The 16190-nt window shown below is 47.4% G+C and overlaps 1 protein-coding gene across 1 annotated transcript; it reads left to right on the forward strand.

Annotated features, from left to right (window-relative positions):
- Positions 1 to 2180: 2180 nt before the first annotated feature.
- Positions 2181 to 12261, forward strand: LOC114603430 (urokinase plasminogen activator surface receptor-like). The gene is made up of 7 exons (XM_028742416.2): positions 2181 to 2479; positions 4881 to 4991; positions 6768 to 6914; positions 8055 to 8216; positions 8352 to 8489; positions 9229 to 9375; positions 11051 to 12261. The coding sequence occupies exons 1-7, from the start codon at positions 2431 to 2433 to the stop codon at positions 11311 to 11313; spliced, it is 1017 nt and encodes a 338-aa protein (XP_028598249.2). The 5' UTR covers positions 2181 to 2430; the 3' UTR covers positions 11314 to 12261.
- The last annotated feature ends 3929 nt before the right edge of the window (positions 12262 to 16190 follow it).

Genomic DNA, 16190 nt, shown 5'->3' on the forward strand with positions numbered 1-16190 from the left:
TATTGCATTGCTGTCTATCTTATTGAGTTTTAAATAAATTGTAATATATTGTAAGTTATTTGACACGGGGGGGAGGGGGGGACGGACCTACAGATATGGTCCAAAAGGCGCACAGGCAGTTGTGTATATATGGGAGAATTTTTAAAAGCAAGTGGTCCTCACTGACCTGGTGCAAAAAGGTCTTGTCATTCTGAGGCTGCCTCAATAAAACACTATCGCTCCACACACCCTTACCTGGGAGTAAGGCCCACTGAACTTGTGGAATAGTGGGTAGACATGGCAGACGACACAGCGATTTCTCAAAAGCAGCTCTTTATTTTGTAAGCTGGAACAGAAACTGAACAGCAAACAGCTCAGCCGGCCTGCTTTTATAGGCAGCCAGCTGTCAACATTGTAGCAACAACAACCCAGGGTTTCCCACCTAAAATAACTGACGTGGACCTGAGTGAAAACTATCTACAGTATCCCCCTGTTGGCCCAGGGTGAGAACTTCAGTACATAACAGAACTCAGTGTGGCTTACTTCTGTAAAGGTAAAGGGACCCTTGACCATTAGGTCCAGTCGTGACCGACTCTGGGGTTGCGGCGCTCATCTCGCTTTATTGGCCGAGGGAGCCGGTGTACAGCTTCCGGGTCATGTGGCCAGCATGACTAAGCCGCTTCAGGCAAACCAGAGCAGCGCACGGAAATGCCGTTTACCTTCCCTCTGGAGTGGTACCTATTTATCTACTTGCACTTTGACGTGCTTTTGAACTGCTAGGTTGGCAGAAGCAGGGACCAACCAACGGGAGCTCAAACCACCAACCTTCTGATTGGCAAGTCCTAGGCTCTGTGGTTTAACCCACAGCGCCACCTGCGTCCCATCGGCTTTCTTCTGAGTAAACAGTTATTTACTAGATGTAAGTCAGCAGCTCCAGATGACCCAGCTCGGCTAGGCGCTGGGGCGGATTTCACCTTGCAGAGCCAAGCCAACGTTGCTGATGGGCCCTCCGCCCCTTGGCAACATCCAAAGGCGCTGATCCTCTGGGCCCAGCACTGGTGGCAGCAACAAGCAGCTCTGGCTCACCCAGCCCTACCCATTACCACCCCATCACTGCATTTACCTGACCTGGGGGTTCTGGATCATGGGCTCTGCTGGTCAAAATGGGAGGCTCAGCAATTGCCCTCTCCCTCCGGAAACAAACCAGCACTGCTCTAAGAGAGATAGATAATTTAATACGGTCAAAGACCAGCTCACACAACACAACACAACACAACACAACACAACACAACAAAAACAGAGTTCATAAAGATAAAATATACAATTGGAGAAGATTGCAGCAATAGCTCATGAGTTAAAAATCACACACACACACACACACACACACACACACACACACACACACACCCGTCCAACTGAGATTTGGGCTACCATAAAAAATTAACCCTGAGGCACCCCAAAGGGAAACTTCAGCATTTCCCTAGTAAGCTATTTTATACTAGAGGATGATCTGTGCCTACAAATCTGGGCGCAGAATCTGGCTACCAGCCAGGTCGTCTTATGATCTTTGCCTAAGAGGAGAGAATTAAGTTTCACTACTCTAAGAAAACACATGTGGCAAAAAAGGGGGGAAGCATTAGCCCTGGTGGGCTGCCCTCTACTACTTGTGACTGGCCAAGAGGATACCCCATCAATCAGGATTTCCCCCTTCACTTCTCACCTCCCTCTGTGGACCCCTAGCCTTGTGCTGTGGCCCCCTGTTTGCACGATTTTCACCTGGGGGCCCCTTGGAATATCCGGGGGGGCTGGGGGGGCAGGAATTTGTTTTAAATGCTACACCAGTTTGCCACCCGGAGCTCCTTAGGGGCAGAAGGGTGGCGTCTCTGAGATGACCTTCCCCAGCTCTAAAACCATATAAAAGGCGAGATCATGGGCCAACCAGGAATCTGCCCCCCACCCTGCCCCATTCCTGCTTTTTATTTAATCTCCCTCCCTCCAAGGACTGCAAGGAGTCAGTGGAGATGAGGCTTGCTTCCTCTTCATTCTGGTTTCACATTCTCCGGGGCTCTGTGCTGACGATGAGAGTGCATTTCAGGGAAACCTTTGAGACATACCCAGCACACAACAGAAAACTGTCACCACTTTCCCCCCCCCCCCCGTTCCCCCTCCTTCTCTTCTTCCTGCATCAGTCACATCATCGACTGCGTCACCCTCTGAAGTTCTGCATAGCAGAAATGATAAAAGTTCCTTTCCAATTGATTTCAGGGGTGGGGCCAGAGGGGGAAAAGAGTTTTCTTTTTCTTTTTTTGAAGTAATAAGCAGAGAGAGAGAGAGAGAGAGAGAGAGGTTGGCAGAACATTCTTCCTGCACAGAACAGAGGAACCAGCCAGGGACAGCAAGCTAGATCTGTGAATTAGAAAGAAATAATAACTTCTCTTCCAAACCACATCCATGGAATTATTTTGGTTCAGCTTCTCCTTGTCTTTGATGGTAGCTCACGGTAAGTATCGTGTATGTGTGTGTGTGTCATGTAGATTATCTTCTGCCTAATGCCTGTCTGCTATATCACATGAGTGTGTTTTTCTACAGAATGGTGGTTATGTCTTTTTTAGAATTCTCGGTTGTTGTTTTCCAGTAGTGGAGAGGAGCAAAGTTCAGTGGTGATCAGAATGTGTAACTTTTGGGGGAAGGGAGGGCGTTCAGTTCTCAAACTTCCTAGATTTTTATTTTTGGTATCGTTACAAGAAAATGTGGGTCTGGTGTGCAGACCAGAGGTGTAAAGCAGAGGAGAAGTGGTGTGCTGACTGCAGGCAGATCACCCACGGCAAAAAGGCCAGAGAGAAGTGGTTAGAACATTTGCCTGGCATGCGACTGTCAAAGTTTCGTTGTAAGCATTCCCTGCCCCCAAACATGGTACAGTATATTTATATTGAAATTATGGTTTTCTGCAGTTTAACTACAAACACAGATATCTTTGACTACTTGTTAAGATCCCCCTGAAATTCACTTAGTAGCATACATACTGAAAAGTATTTTAAAAGCTGCCAAACCATCATTTCTCTTGCATGGATTAAATATTGGTCTCAACCTCATCTGATGTCCCAGGGTTTGATCTCTGGCCTCTCCAAGGTAGAGCTGGAAGAGTGGAAGAGGATCTTGGAGACCCACTGGCAGGCAGCATAGACAATGCTAAGTTGACACAAAGGTCTGGTGCTCCTAATTCTGGGTGGAGAGTAAAGTGCAATGGTTGGAGCAAACAAACCAAAAGGAGAACAAGGTGTTTTATTCTTAATAGGAGATAGAGAGAGAATCTCATCTTAGGGGGAAACTATGAACGCGGGACGCGGGTGGCGCTGTGGGTAAAAGCCTCAGCGCCTAGGACTTGCCGATCGAAAGGTCGGCGGTTCGAATCCCTGCGGCGGGGTGCGCTCCCGTTGCTCGGTCCCAGCGCCTGCCAACCTAGCAGTTCGAAAGCACCCCCGGGTGCAAGTAGATAAATAGGGACCGCTTTCTAGCGGGAAGGTAAACGGTGTTCCGTGTGCTGCCCTGGCTTGCCAGAGCAGCGATGTCACGCTGGCCACGTGACCCGGAAGTGTCTCCGGACAGCGCTGGCCCCCGGCCTCTTGAGTGAGATGGGCGCACAACCCTAGAGTCTGTCAAGACTGGCCCGTACGGGCAGGGGTACCTTTACCTTTACCTTTTATGAGGATCTGGGTGTTTGCTGTTGAGAGCACATAATATAATAATAATAATTTATTATTTATACCCCGCCCATCTGGCTGGGCTTCCCCAGCCACTCTGGGCGGCTTCCAAAAGAATATTAAAATACTGTGATACATCAAACATTAAAAGCTTCCCTAAACATGTGAATGCAACCTTAGTCCAGCAATATGGGGAGGGCCACAGGCTTCCTAGCCCTGCAGTAAATCAACTGTCCAATTGCTTCTAGAGCTGTCACATGAAAGTAAAAATAGTCATAATTTTAAACTGGAGAAATCCTTTGTCTGTCAAAGCCTGGTCGCCTGACCTCATTTCTTCACACCTGACAGATGTGTAATATATTCACATCCTGTTGAGCTGGACATTTCCAAGCAGAAGGAAGGAAATGCCCAGCCAGGCAGGAACATAACCTTAAAAGGCGTGATGAGTGATGCCAGGGGGCTAAGGATTTCCCCATCCCCAGCAGTACTTGTGTCCTCACACAACCCTTGTGACAAAACCCTGGCTCAGCAGAGCCTCCAACCCTGGAAGGATGGAGCCCCAAAGACTTGACCCCTTCCCTCCCCGTCTCGCTGTCCCTCATCCTCTCATCTGTCAGCTATGCCACACAGGCAAGATCCCAGCAAGGCCAACTTCACCCTGAAGAGCGCTCAATTCCAAGGTCCACATGTTCTGAGGAAACCCCTACCACCACATGTGAAAGAATGCAGGAGGAAGTTGTGTTGGTCTCTGTGTGTGCCCCTCAATATGCCATGCTGTTGTGCACCATAGCCATGGGCCAACACCTGCATGTTCACCTGGCATAGGAAGGGGCTCCACGCATTTCAAGGACTGCCTCTCCCCATACGAAATGGGCTGGAGCCCACACATGCCATCTGAGGGCCTTCTCTGTGTGATGGAGGTCAGGTGGGTGGCAACATGAGAACTGGCCTTTTCAGTGGTGGCCCCCCACTTGTGGAATGTTCTCCCCAGGGAGGCTTACTTGGCACCATCTTTACACATCTATAGGTGCTGGGCAGATTGTCAGCATTTCTCCTGAAAAATGGGCATTTTTGTGGCTACTACAGTAGTTCCCTAGCCCCCAGATTCGAAAAGGTTAAGGACACACACACACACACACACACACCGATTTGCATTATGCTGAACCTGGTTTGCTAATGGCTTCCCTTCCCTTCTCTCAGTCGCCGGCCTTGAATGCTATGCTTGTGATGGCGACAGCGATTGCCAGGAAACAGAGATCTGCGAAGAGTACCAGGAGCAATGCAGCACCACCATAATGACTATACTGGCCCGTGAGTATTTTTAAAGGAGGAGGCTGTGGGGATTAGAAAGGGAGGACAAGGCAGATGAGAAGGAGCTGGAGAGCAGAGGTGTCAAAGGCAGCCCTCGAGGACAAACTCCCTCGTTCCACCTCTTGAATCATGCCCTTCATCAGCCCAGCGTTGCACCCTCCTCAAAGGTTTTTCCTTGGCTTGAACTCTGACAATGCTTCATGCTTGGCTGGATGGAGGAGCAGGGTGTAGCACAGGCATAAGCAAACTCAGCCCTCCAGATGTTTTCAGACTACAGCTCCAGTGGTCAGGGATGATGGGAGTCCCCAAACATCTGGAGGGCTGAGTTTGCTTATGCCTGGTGTAGAAACTAGCCGGCCAAACAAAGGTAACTCCACCCACTTTTGTCGCTCTTGCCTCTGGCCCCGCCCACCAGTGTCATGCGGTGCCTGGAAAGTTGCCCAGAAAGGAAACTCTCGCCTCGGAAGGGAAAAGACACCCAAACCCTGAGATAGAGGTTTTTAGAAGGATGTGAAAAAGGAGAACTCTCTTCTCCTCATGATACCAGAACTGGGAGATCACCCAATAAAAGGAGAAGAAACTTACTTTATTGTTTCCTTTTCGATATATATTGTTCTTTTTTGTATTGGTGGGGGTCTGCTTGTAATGTTTTTGTGTTTTGGTGTTGCAAGTGAATAAAAGGGGGTTTGGTCAGGTGTGGGGGAAGGGCTGGTGGCCAAAGGGCAAAGGGGTGAGGTGGGGGTTGGCTATCAGAGCGAGAAGCTCTGGTAGCCCTCAGTATTTATCTCTTCTGTGTGTGTGCTTTGCAAATTTTATGGATACATTTACTGAAACGTTTTTGTGCGGAAAGCAATAATTCAACGGCACCTTAGGTTTCCAGTCAACCCCAATGGGGTTTGCTGGAATCTGTCAAACAGAGGCGTAGACAGACCTACAGAAAAAGACATGCAATATTTGAAAGACGGTGGAACATTGCAGGTGTGGAAACATATGCATGTCTTAACACACCCAAGTGAGCCCTGGGAAAGAAGCAGCAACACACTCTTTTGCTAGTCTATAGCATGTTGCGTGTGGACAGTGGCGGTGACGAGCACCTATTGGCAAGTGCTTGTGACGCCACCCGCACTCCGGACCCCGGAGAAGCTTTGCACCAACTTTTAAAATGTCGATAAATTTTATTTCAACGAAGGATGACTATGTACAAACGTATATGTGCCGTAGTCTGTGACAACCAAACAGAACCACAAGGGGAAGACCTAAAGTGAGAGCTAATCTGGTTTGCATATCTGTAAGTTGTGAAAGAGGGACATGGGTGGCGCTGTGGGTTAAACCACAGAGCCTAGGACTTGTCGATCAGAAGGTCGGTGGTTCAAATCCCCATGACAGGGTGAGCTCCCATTGCTCGGTCCCTGCTCCTGCCAACCTAGCAGTTCGAAAGCACGTCAAAGTGCAAGTAGATAAATAGGTACCACTCCAGCGGGAAGGTAAACGGCGTTTCCGTGCGCTGCTCTGGTTCGCCAGAAGCGGTTTAGTCATGCTGGCCACATGACCAGGAAGCTGTATGCCGGCTCCCTTGGCCAATTAAGCGAGATGAGCATCAGAGTAGGCCACGACTGGACCTTATGGTCAAGGGTCCCTTTACCTTTACTTAAGTTGTGAAACAAGATTTATGCTGTGAGCACTAAGTCTGCATTTAGGAATGTTGCCTTCTAAAAAAGAACAGAAAAAAAGAACGGTGCCTTCATTTTTACTTCCTCTCTCTCTCTTTCCTTGCAGGATCTAAGATCTCCAGTTACATCCTGAAGGGCTGTGACGTGGGTGGGAAGCCAAACAGCTCCATCTCCCACCTCTCTGGCAACCAGGTCGTGTTCTTGGCGGAGGAGCACTGCGGGACTGACCTCTGCAACCAGGGGGTGCTAAACGGTCAGTCCATGTGAGCAGAGAGGATTCGCTCTGCGGGCTATGAAGCGCATTAAATTGGAACCCCATGAACAGAACTCCCGGGATAATTTTGTTTTCCCAAAAGCAGCTGCGAGGGTGGGTTTGGAACAGGTGGAGGGGCAGTAAGTCTTTGCCCCAACATCTGTTTTGGTGTGAAAGCAGCCTCACCCCTGGAGCTGAGCTGAATCACCCCCATGCCAAATGATTCCTCTATCACAGGGGTGGGGAAGCTGCAAACCCCACCATCCCATGCTGGCTGGGGCTCCAGAGTCCAACAGTTCCCCAAGGGTATCAGGCTGTGAAAGGCTGGTCCCAAGCCCAAAGTAAGCCTTTTTCTTCTATCCATTCACATGCATGCATTTGAACCACTAAACCTCATGCAATTAGACCTGCTAATTTCTGTAAACGGGTCATAGTTTCAGTTCTGGTGTTTCCCTCTCTGCATTAAATTTTATTTATTAAATGTCAAGTTGCCATTGCCCGGCTAGCATCCGTCTGTCTTGAGAGACAACGGAGGACAATGAAGTCAAACCACTGAAGAGTTACAGCGCCTGCTGTGGCTGCAGAGACTGATACAGGAGAGACATGTTTGGTTGCAGCTGGGGCAGAGGGAGGCGTCCAGTTGTGCTGCTGCAGTTGTACTCTGGCATTTCTTATCTCTGAGTTCCTCTCAGCAGTCATTCCTCCTCTGGTCACTGCTATGGATACACATTATTTATTTACTTATTGCCTGCCCTTTACTGGAAAGTCCCAGGGTAGGTTCCTACATCAGAACAAATTGAAAACAGTTTAAAGTAACGAAAAACATAAATAAAGCGCGGGGGGGGGGAGAGAGAAAGAAGAATACATCTATCTAGGATTTCCCTTCCCTTTTGTTTAATGGGAAAAGTGAATGCACATAAAAAATAAGATTTACATCCTGACAAAACAAAAGATTGCATGACTGTGTAGGCTTGGCCTCCTTAAATCCATGTGCCTATATAAAATTGTTTGATCCCAGCCAGATGGGAGATTCCTGAAAATATATCTGAATGCTTTGTGACTGTGATTCACCTAATAAGTTCAGCCCTGATTGTTCTCTCTGCTTCTCTCCCTGCTGCTGCTGCTTTCCTCAAACTGCAGTCGTGGATATGCTCACTGCTCGCGGTCGCCCACGAAATCCCTTGCATTGCTATTCCTGCAGCTCAGCCGACCAGACTTGCTACAACTCCAGCCATATGCAGATGCGCTGTGCGCGGCCAGAGGAGAAGTGCATAGACATCACATCCTTCACTGCGACAGAAGGTGAGCTCCTGTAGCCTTTGGTTTGATGGGGTTCTTCCTAACCTCCTAAGAGAGGTTGTTGCAATTAAATTTGCACCAGCGCCTCCTAGAGACAAAAGGCCACAATCACAGCCACTGTTTTCTCCCAACTGGCAGAGTTTCCGGGGGACGAACAGCGCATCAAGGGCTGTGGCTCGCTTACCCACTGCCAGGAGCCTCTGGGCTTCCACAACCAGAACAGTTTCCATCTGATCAAATGCTGCAATTCCAGCCAGTGCAATGATGACACACAAGGTAAGATTTGGGATTCCAGGAGCACCAACTGGGTCTGCAACAAAATGTTTCTGTGTGTTTTCCCAACTCCTGATGGCATTATTCTTGCTCAGGGGGGAAGACAGAGGACCCAGCTATACAGCTGCAAATAAAACGTTTTAAGTGTGCTGCAAAGTGCATTATACAGATGTGACCCTAGATGGCGATGGTGAGCTATGGCAAATTCAGTATATTTTCAAAACATTTTTTAAAAGGCATTTTCACAACTTTTTTTATGTGTCCAGATTCCACCATAGTTCTATGTCATACTATAAATTGTAGCAAGTCAATTCACTCCCCCAAACCCTCATAGTTTTCTATTTTCTTTTTCCAACCCTAACCATAGTTTCTTGACCACCCTACCCCAGCTACAAAGACATGGTGTAGGAACAGCTGGAAAAGAAACCAAACTTTGGGGAAACAAGTTTGGGGGAAATTACCCATGGTTACCTCAAAATTTGTTCAACAGACCATGGCTTAAACCAGTCATGCAGTGTTCTTCCAGGTGGCTGCTGGGCTGGCGCCCGCAATTTCTTTCTTTTATTACCCATGATGCCCTAGGATAGTGCTACACTGTGCCATTGCATCCTTTTAATAATGCCTTCCATTTTAATTTTTTTAAAAAAGGACCCAAATTTAAAGCCATAAATATGTGGCCTTGGTGCAGACAGCCTGGGATGAACTTTATGGTACTGAGAGTATTCACTTATTCTGCCTACAGACTACAAGGATACCCCACCCCAACCAAATGGGGTCACGTGTTTCAGTTGTGAGGGGAATTCCACCCATGGTTGTTCCCCAGATGACATCACTAAGGTGCAGTGCCGGGGTGTGATGACCCAATGCCTAGAGGCCTCAGGGATACATGGTGAGTATCATCTACTCATTCCTTCTCACTCACTCTACCTGGAGTTTAATGTGACCAGGTTAATCCCAACAGAAAGAGACACAGAGCAGAGGTTTTCAACCCTTTTGAGTCCATGGCTCCCTTGACCAAGTACTTTCTTTCTGTGGCATCCCTGTGGGGCTCAGGAGCCCAGTTATGTCACCCCTTGCCTGCAGAGCTGGTGGTCTCTCGCCCTTTTTTGAAAACACCCTCCCTTGTGGAGTCTTCCCCCCTCTCTTCTCCCCTCTCCTTGGGAGTCCTCTGGGCAGCCGCCCCTGGAGCTGCCCCCCCCTGCCCCAAAGAGAGGTGCCCCCTCACACTGCCCCACAGGGGCCTGGGAAGCACCCCCTCGCCAGCTCCAGAGGTACTATTTGCCTGGGGAACTTGTAGCCAGGGCTGTTGCAACAAACAACTGTGCAAGCCTTTGGGAGGCAGAGACATGAGAGGGCATCAGAGAAGGGAGGGAGGGAAAGAAAGAAAGAAAGAAAGAAAGAAAGAAAGAAAGAAAGAAAGAAAGAAAGAAAGAAAGAAAGAAAGAAAGAAAGAGGCCAGTGTTGACTGCAGCACTCCTGACCATCATTCAAGACACCCCAGGGTACTACGGAACACTGGTTGTAAACCACTGGCATAGGACAACTATGTGTTCTTTGAAGGGGTGGGAACAATAACATCCATTTAGGTGAATGCACATCATTTCAATGCTTTCAAAACTGACATGGGGAGGCAGACAGTGTGCCAGAAGGATAGGGAAGGGGTAGGTCATGCTGCTGAGTCAGGGCCAAATCCAACAAGACATAGTAGAGCCATAATCATTCCCCATCCCCCTTGGACAATCCTACTGTTCAGGATTGGAAGGCTCTCAAGCACATAGCACGTTACCTGAAAGGTACTATGCACTACAGACTGAGATTCATTAGTTAGAAGTCTGGAGGTCTTGAGATTTTTGCCGATGCAAGTTTTGAAATTGACACCACAGATGGTACAAGTACTTCTGGGGTGTGCTACATGCTTTTAATGCATTTTTGCCTGAAGTACACATTTTTGCAAAGCATATTTCCCCTAATATAATCCTAGAATTGTGGAGTTCGAAGGGACTCCAGGGGTCAACTAATCCAACACTCTGCAATACTGGAATTGCAACTAAAACATCCATGACAGGAAGGAGAGTCCACAGCCTTTCAAGGGAGACCATTCCACTGTCATACAGCTCTTACCATCAAAAGGTTATCCCTGCTTTTAGCTGGAAACTCTTTTCTTGTAGCTTGAAGCCATTGCTTCAAGTTCCAACCTCTGAACCAGGAGAAAACTAGCTTGTTCCCTCTTCCATATGGAAGCCCTTGACATATTTAAAGAGGGCTATCATATCTCCTCTCATTCTGCTCTTTTCCAGGTTAAACATACTCCTTCAACCATTCCTTATAATGCATGCTTGCATGTTCTTTTCACTAATATATGCATTTGTATGTACACACATTTTTGTACCCATTGGAGAACTGCATCGTGACATTTGGAGAAGTGTGCATTCCAGAAGATGGCTGTGTTTTGGTTCTCAGATTGTTTCAGAAAATATGCAATGTGGAGAAAATTGGCTTTTAAATGAGAACTGAAACCAATTTCTCCCCTTCTGTCACTAACCACTGCTCATTTCCACATCCAGGTTCTACTGGGCAAATCTCTGCCGTCAAGGGTTGTGCTTCGCCATCCTGGTGTGACAGTCCTTACACTTCTGTCTACAAGAACCTGGGTGCTATTTACAGCCATTGCTGCACTGGTGACCTCTGCAACAACTGGATTGTCGATGGGACGCTGAAACCATCCCCTAGGAGCCAAGCCAGCCGCCGAGTCTCAGCCCAACACACTTTGCTTTCAATGGGTCTTTTGATCCTTCTGACCTTTCTCCTCTCGTCAGAGAGCTCCTGATCTCCACAGCTAAGATCAGGGCATATTCCAGGCCAGGATGTTCCAGGGTTTTCTCCCCATCTTCCAATATTAGAATGCAGCTGTGAAGAAAACATGTGACATAAGAATGAACCACCTCTGAGCATACACAGAGTGCCTTTCCCCACACCACTGAGGAACTACAGCCCACTCCTATAACACATTGGGGATTAAGAGGCAGACTTTTCAGGTTCTAAGCAAGCACAAGCTCCATGACCTTCTGCTGCAAACGCGAGAAAGGGAGAGTCGTCTTTTGTTTGGCTGCTGCTTGAGGGTTTCCCACAGGCCTCTGGTTGGCCACTGTGAGAACAGGATGCTGGCCTCGATGGGGCCATCTTCTTACATTCTGATGTCTGGGTAATAAGTCCCACTGAAAAAAGCAAGACTTGCTTCTGAGTACTGGATCAGGCAGTAAATTATTTTTTGAGAAAAGGAGTGGAGTGGAGACTAGCGGCTGGGGAAGAGCGAGATTCAGGACTCCTGGGTTCTCTTCTCTGCTCTCTGTGTTGCAAATTAAGGCAGAGGAGCTGGACACCTCTCCTGACTGGAGAAATCCTGGTTACTTTTTTCATTTATGAAAACAGATATATGCAAAACAGAAACGTCCCACCTTATTATTTATTCTTTTTGCACTGCTGTGGAGGACTGCTGGACTCTTTCAAGAAACAAGGATTTGTCCCATTGGCTATTTAAGATCTGGAAGGCGCTTTTGGGTATCGCTCCTCCAACATAAGACTGTTCAGAAAACCAGAAGTTCCATCAGACATGGTAAATTGTGCAAGGCACCATCTAGACTCAGCTCCGGTTTGGACTTCCTGAAGTTTGTTAACCACAGGATGTGGTCACTGCCCTTTATTTTATTATCCTTATATATGTGTGCGTTTGAATATTATTTATCTTAATAAACTATTTTTTTATTATTTAAAGTAAGAGCTCGTGTGTCAGCCGTTTTAAATGCAGTGCTGGGGAACTCTGGAGATTGTTCGACTCCAACATCCATCAGCCCCTGCCAGCATGGCCAACCATCAGGGATAATGGGATCTGTAGTCCAACAACCTTGACAAGTTCCCAAGTCCCTCATCCATAAAGCAATTGACCCTACACAGAACAGATTCTGCTCTTATCCATGATATACATTTATAGTACTATAACAGTTGTGGCTTCCTGCAAAGAATCGTGGGAACCGTATTTTGTTGAGGGTGCTGGGAATTGTACCTCTGTGAGGAGTCCCTTAACAATTCTCAGCACCCATAACAAAATGAAGTTCTCAGTATTTATTTTTTCTTGGGGGGTGGAATCCATGGATGTTAAAGGAGTATTAGTGTGTTTAAAATGTGTAGTGTATGTGTGACCTGTGTGTGTGTGTGTGTGTGTGTGTGTGTGTCCCTCCTTCTGTCCACATCCACATGAACCTTTAAAGCATTATGATACCACTTTAAAAAGTTATGCCATCCCCCAAAAAACCTGGGCAGTGAAGTCTGTTAAGAGTGCTGAGAGTTGTTAGGAGATCACTATTCCTCAAAGAGCTACAGTTCCCAGAGCTCCCAGGGAAGAGGGACTGATTGTTAAACCACTCTGGGACACTGTAGCCCTGTAGTCCAGCTGGATCAGTCAAAATGCATTGCCTATGCACACTCACAGGTCCTATCTGCACTAGGGGAGCAGGTGGCACCGTAGTCTAAACCATTGAGCCTCTTGGGCTTGCTGATCAGAAGATCAGTGGTTCGAATCCCTGCGATGCAGTGAGCTCCCATTGCTGTGACCCAGCTTCTGCCAACCTAGCAGTTGGAAAGCATGCCAGTGCAAGTAGATAAATAGATACCACTGCAGTGGGAAGGTAAGCAGCATTTCCATGTGCTCTGGTTTCCGACACAGTGTCCTATTGTGCCAGAAGTTGTTTAGTCATGCTGGCCACATGACCCCAAAAAAACTATCTGCAGACAAATGCCAACTCCCTCGACCTGAAAGCGAGGTGAGTGCTGCGGCCCATAGCCACCTTTGACTGGACTTAATCGACCAGGGGTCCTTTACCTTTACCTATCTGCACTGCATATTTAAAGCAGTGTTCAAAGCACTTTTAAATAGTCCTGGCTTCTCTTCCAAAGAATCCTGGTTGTTGTAGTTTCTTAACCCTCACAGGGTTGCTGTTCTTATACCCCCCTGGAAAGATGTTATAAAGAGCCAATCCTTTGGCCCTATAAATATCACCAGCCAGTCAGGGCCTTGCTGCTCTGGCAGCAATTGCAATTGGGAGAAGAGTGACTTTGCAATCCAGATAGTCAGTCATGGTGTGAGGAGCATGACCAACCCATACCTGTCTTATGATCATTATGGGTCAGGTTTCCAAGGGCTCAGCCTTCAACTTTGCCCTTTCCTGGCAGTCCTGGGAACCACCATCCTCGGGATATGGGGGTGAGGAAGGGGGTTTGGGAGCGCCTAAACTGCTGGAACCTGAATTTGGGTTTGGAAGGGCTGTGTTGTGAAGAAGGGAGGGAGGGAGGGAGGGCTCAAAGGCAGTGACCTGTCCCAACCTATTGGATGTATGGCTCACATCTATAAAATAAAATTTTATTTTGGATAACCACCGCCTTGGGGTCTGATTTTCCCTTGCATAACGAAGCAATTTCTTTGATTCCCAGGACCCTACAGATTTTGACTGCGATGGCAAAATATTAATGGCTATAGCTAGGGTTGCTATATTTCAAACAGTGAAAATCCAGAGAGAAAAGTTGTTGTGCTTTGATTTTGGCCAAAGTTGCTAAACTTGTTGAGCTATTCTTATGGATGATTGGCAAAAACAGCACTGCCGACATGGGCTGCCATATATGCGGATTTTCCCAAACTTGTTTCCGATTTCTGCCAGGACATGGCTGCCAACTGCTGACGGACGTATGACAACCCTAGCTATACTCAACTAAGTGCTACTCAGAACAGACCCACTGAAATCAATGCACCCAAGTTAGCCATGCCCATTAACTTCAATGGGACTACTCTCTATTGGAATGGCATTGGAGACAACCCAGAAACTACATATTCAATATAATAATATTGTTATAGATTTTGGGGGACCCCTAAACCCTAGAAATTAATAACTGTTTGGATGTTGCTTATTTGGGATATGAAGGAAGAATAGAAGCTGTAGAGGAATTCCAGGACTAGCCTATGCAAAATGACCTGGCCAAGCTAGGGCCATTAAGGAACAATAGAGGGCTCTAGAGGGCCAGTGGCAATGCAAGAGAACCGCCCTTCCCCCCTGCCCTGACATGTGAATGGAGACTGGGGGTTTGGAAGGTTGCATGGGGAACTGGGTGTGAGGTGACAGGAAAAGACAGTTTTGAGCAAATGCTGCTGGGAATAAGAAGAAGGATTTACATTCCCCGATCAATGCACAGAAATTTGACACCCTGTAAGATGGGAAGGGGGTGTTGAAATATGCCTTGGGGGCTGCAGTCTTGCTTTTGAAACATCAGGCTGTTGGGCAAGTTCCTGGGTTGATTGTTTTGAAGAAATGAAGTGAAGCAAGCTGGGTTCAGAAACCCACTCAAACTTTCCTCACATCTGAGAGCTGTATGAACGGTGCCATGCCTTAAGGGAACCCCAGAGAAACAGGAAACTTTTAAAGATTTCTTGGAAATTTTCCATTTGCCTTTGGTTCCAGGAACATTGCTAGACTGCACACCTGTTTCATCATGGGGAGGGCAACCTTCTCCAGAGCAGGCTCCTATATTCTCAAATTTTAGAACCACCTACCCATAGGGCCTCTGTCTTGACAGTCTCAATTTATTGGCACCAGTGGCGTAGCGTGGGTTGTCAGCATCCGGGGCAAGGCAAGTAATTTGCGCCCCCTAACCTGTGGATTTGCGCCCCCTAACCTGTGGATTTGCGCCCCCTAACCCTAACCCCCAGATGTTGCGCCCGGTGCGGCCGGCCCCCCCTGCACCCCCCACGCTACGCCACTGATTGGCACTCATCCAGACCACCACTGTATCTGCCAGTCTACAGTCTGTGCAGCCTTTTCTAATGTAGCTGCCATTATTGATGCTCCCAATCCCACTTCCAATGGTTTCAAGTAGAAGCAGTGTGGTGTAGTGGTTAGAGAGGAGGACTTGGATCTGAGAGACTGGGGTTCAAACCCCCAACTCAGCCATGAAACTCACTGGGTGGCCTTGGCCCTGCCTCTTAGTCCAACCTACCTCACAGGGCTGTTGTGTGGATTAAATGGGCGAGGGGGAACCCTGTATGCCACCTTCTGCTCCTTGGAGAAAAAAAGCAGTAAATAAATGCAACAAATAAATAATATGCAATAAATAAATAATATACAGAATCATAGAATCATAAAGTTGGGAGGGACCAGGAGGTTCTAGAAAACAAGCCTTATGAGGAATAGTTGAAGGAGCTGGGTATGTTTAGCCTGGAAAAGAGGAGACAAAGTCAAAATATATTTAAAAAATAATAATAAATTGTCCAGTAGCACCTTAGAGACCAACTAAGTTTGTTCTTGGCATAAGCTTTTGTGTGCATGCCAAGAACCAAGAACAAACTTAGTTGGTCTCTAAGGTGCTACTGGACAATTTGTTTATTTTATATATAGATATTGAGAGGAGCCATCTTCAAATATCTTAAGGGCTATAACTGTCTTGGTGATTTTTAATTTCTTTTTGCCAGGGAGGGAACATTAGGCTGGGAAAGAGGAGAGGAAGATTGGATGGGGAAAGAGGGTGGGGAGAGCAAGAAAGGGCCTGTCTCGCTTTGTACCAGTGCAGCTGGTTTGCCATTGCTAGGAGGTGCCAAATTTTGTACTAGCTTGGGGCTCCATGTTGCCAGAATCTGCAATATAGAACCTAGCAGTTTGAAAGCAC

This window comes from Podarcis muralis, chromosome 7 (genome assembly GCF_964188315.1).
Source record: "Podarcis muralis chromosome 7, rPodMur119.hap1.1, whole genome shotgun sequence".
Taxonomy (NCBI): Eukaryota; Metazoa; Chordata; class Lepidosauria; order Squamata; family Lacertidae; genus Podarcis; species Podarcis muralis.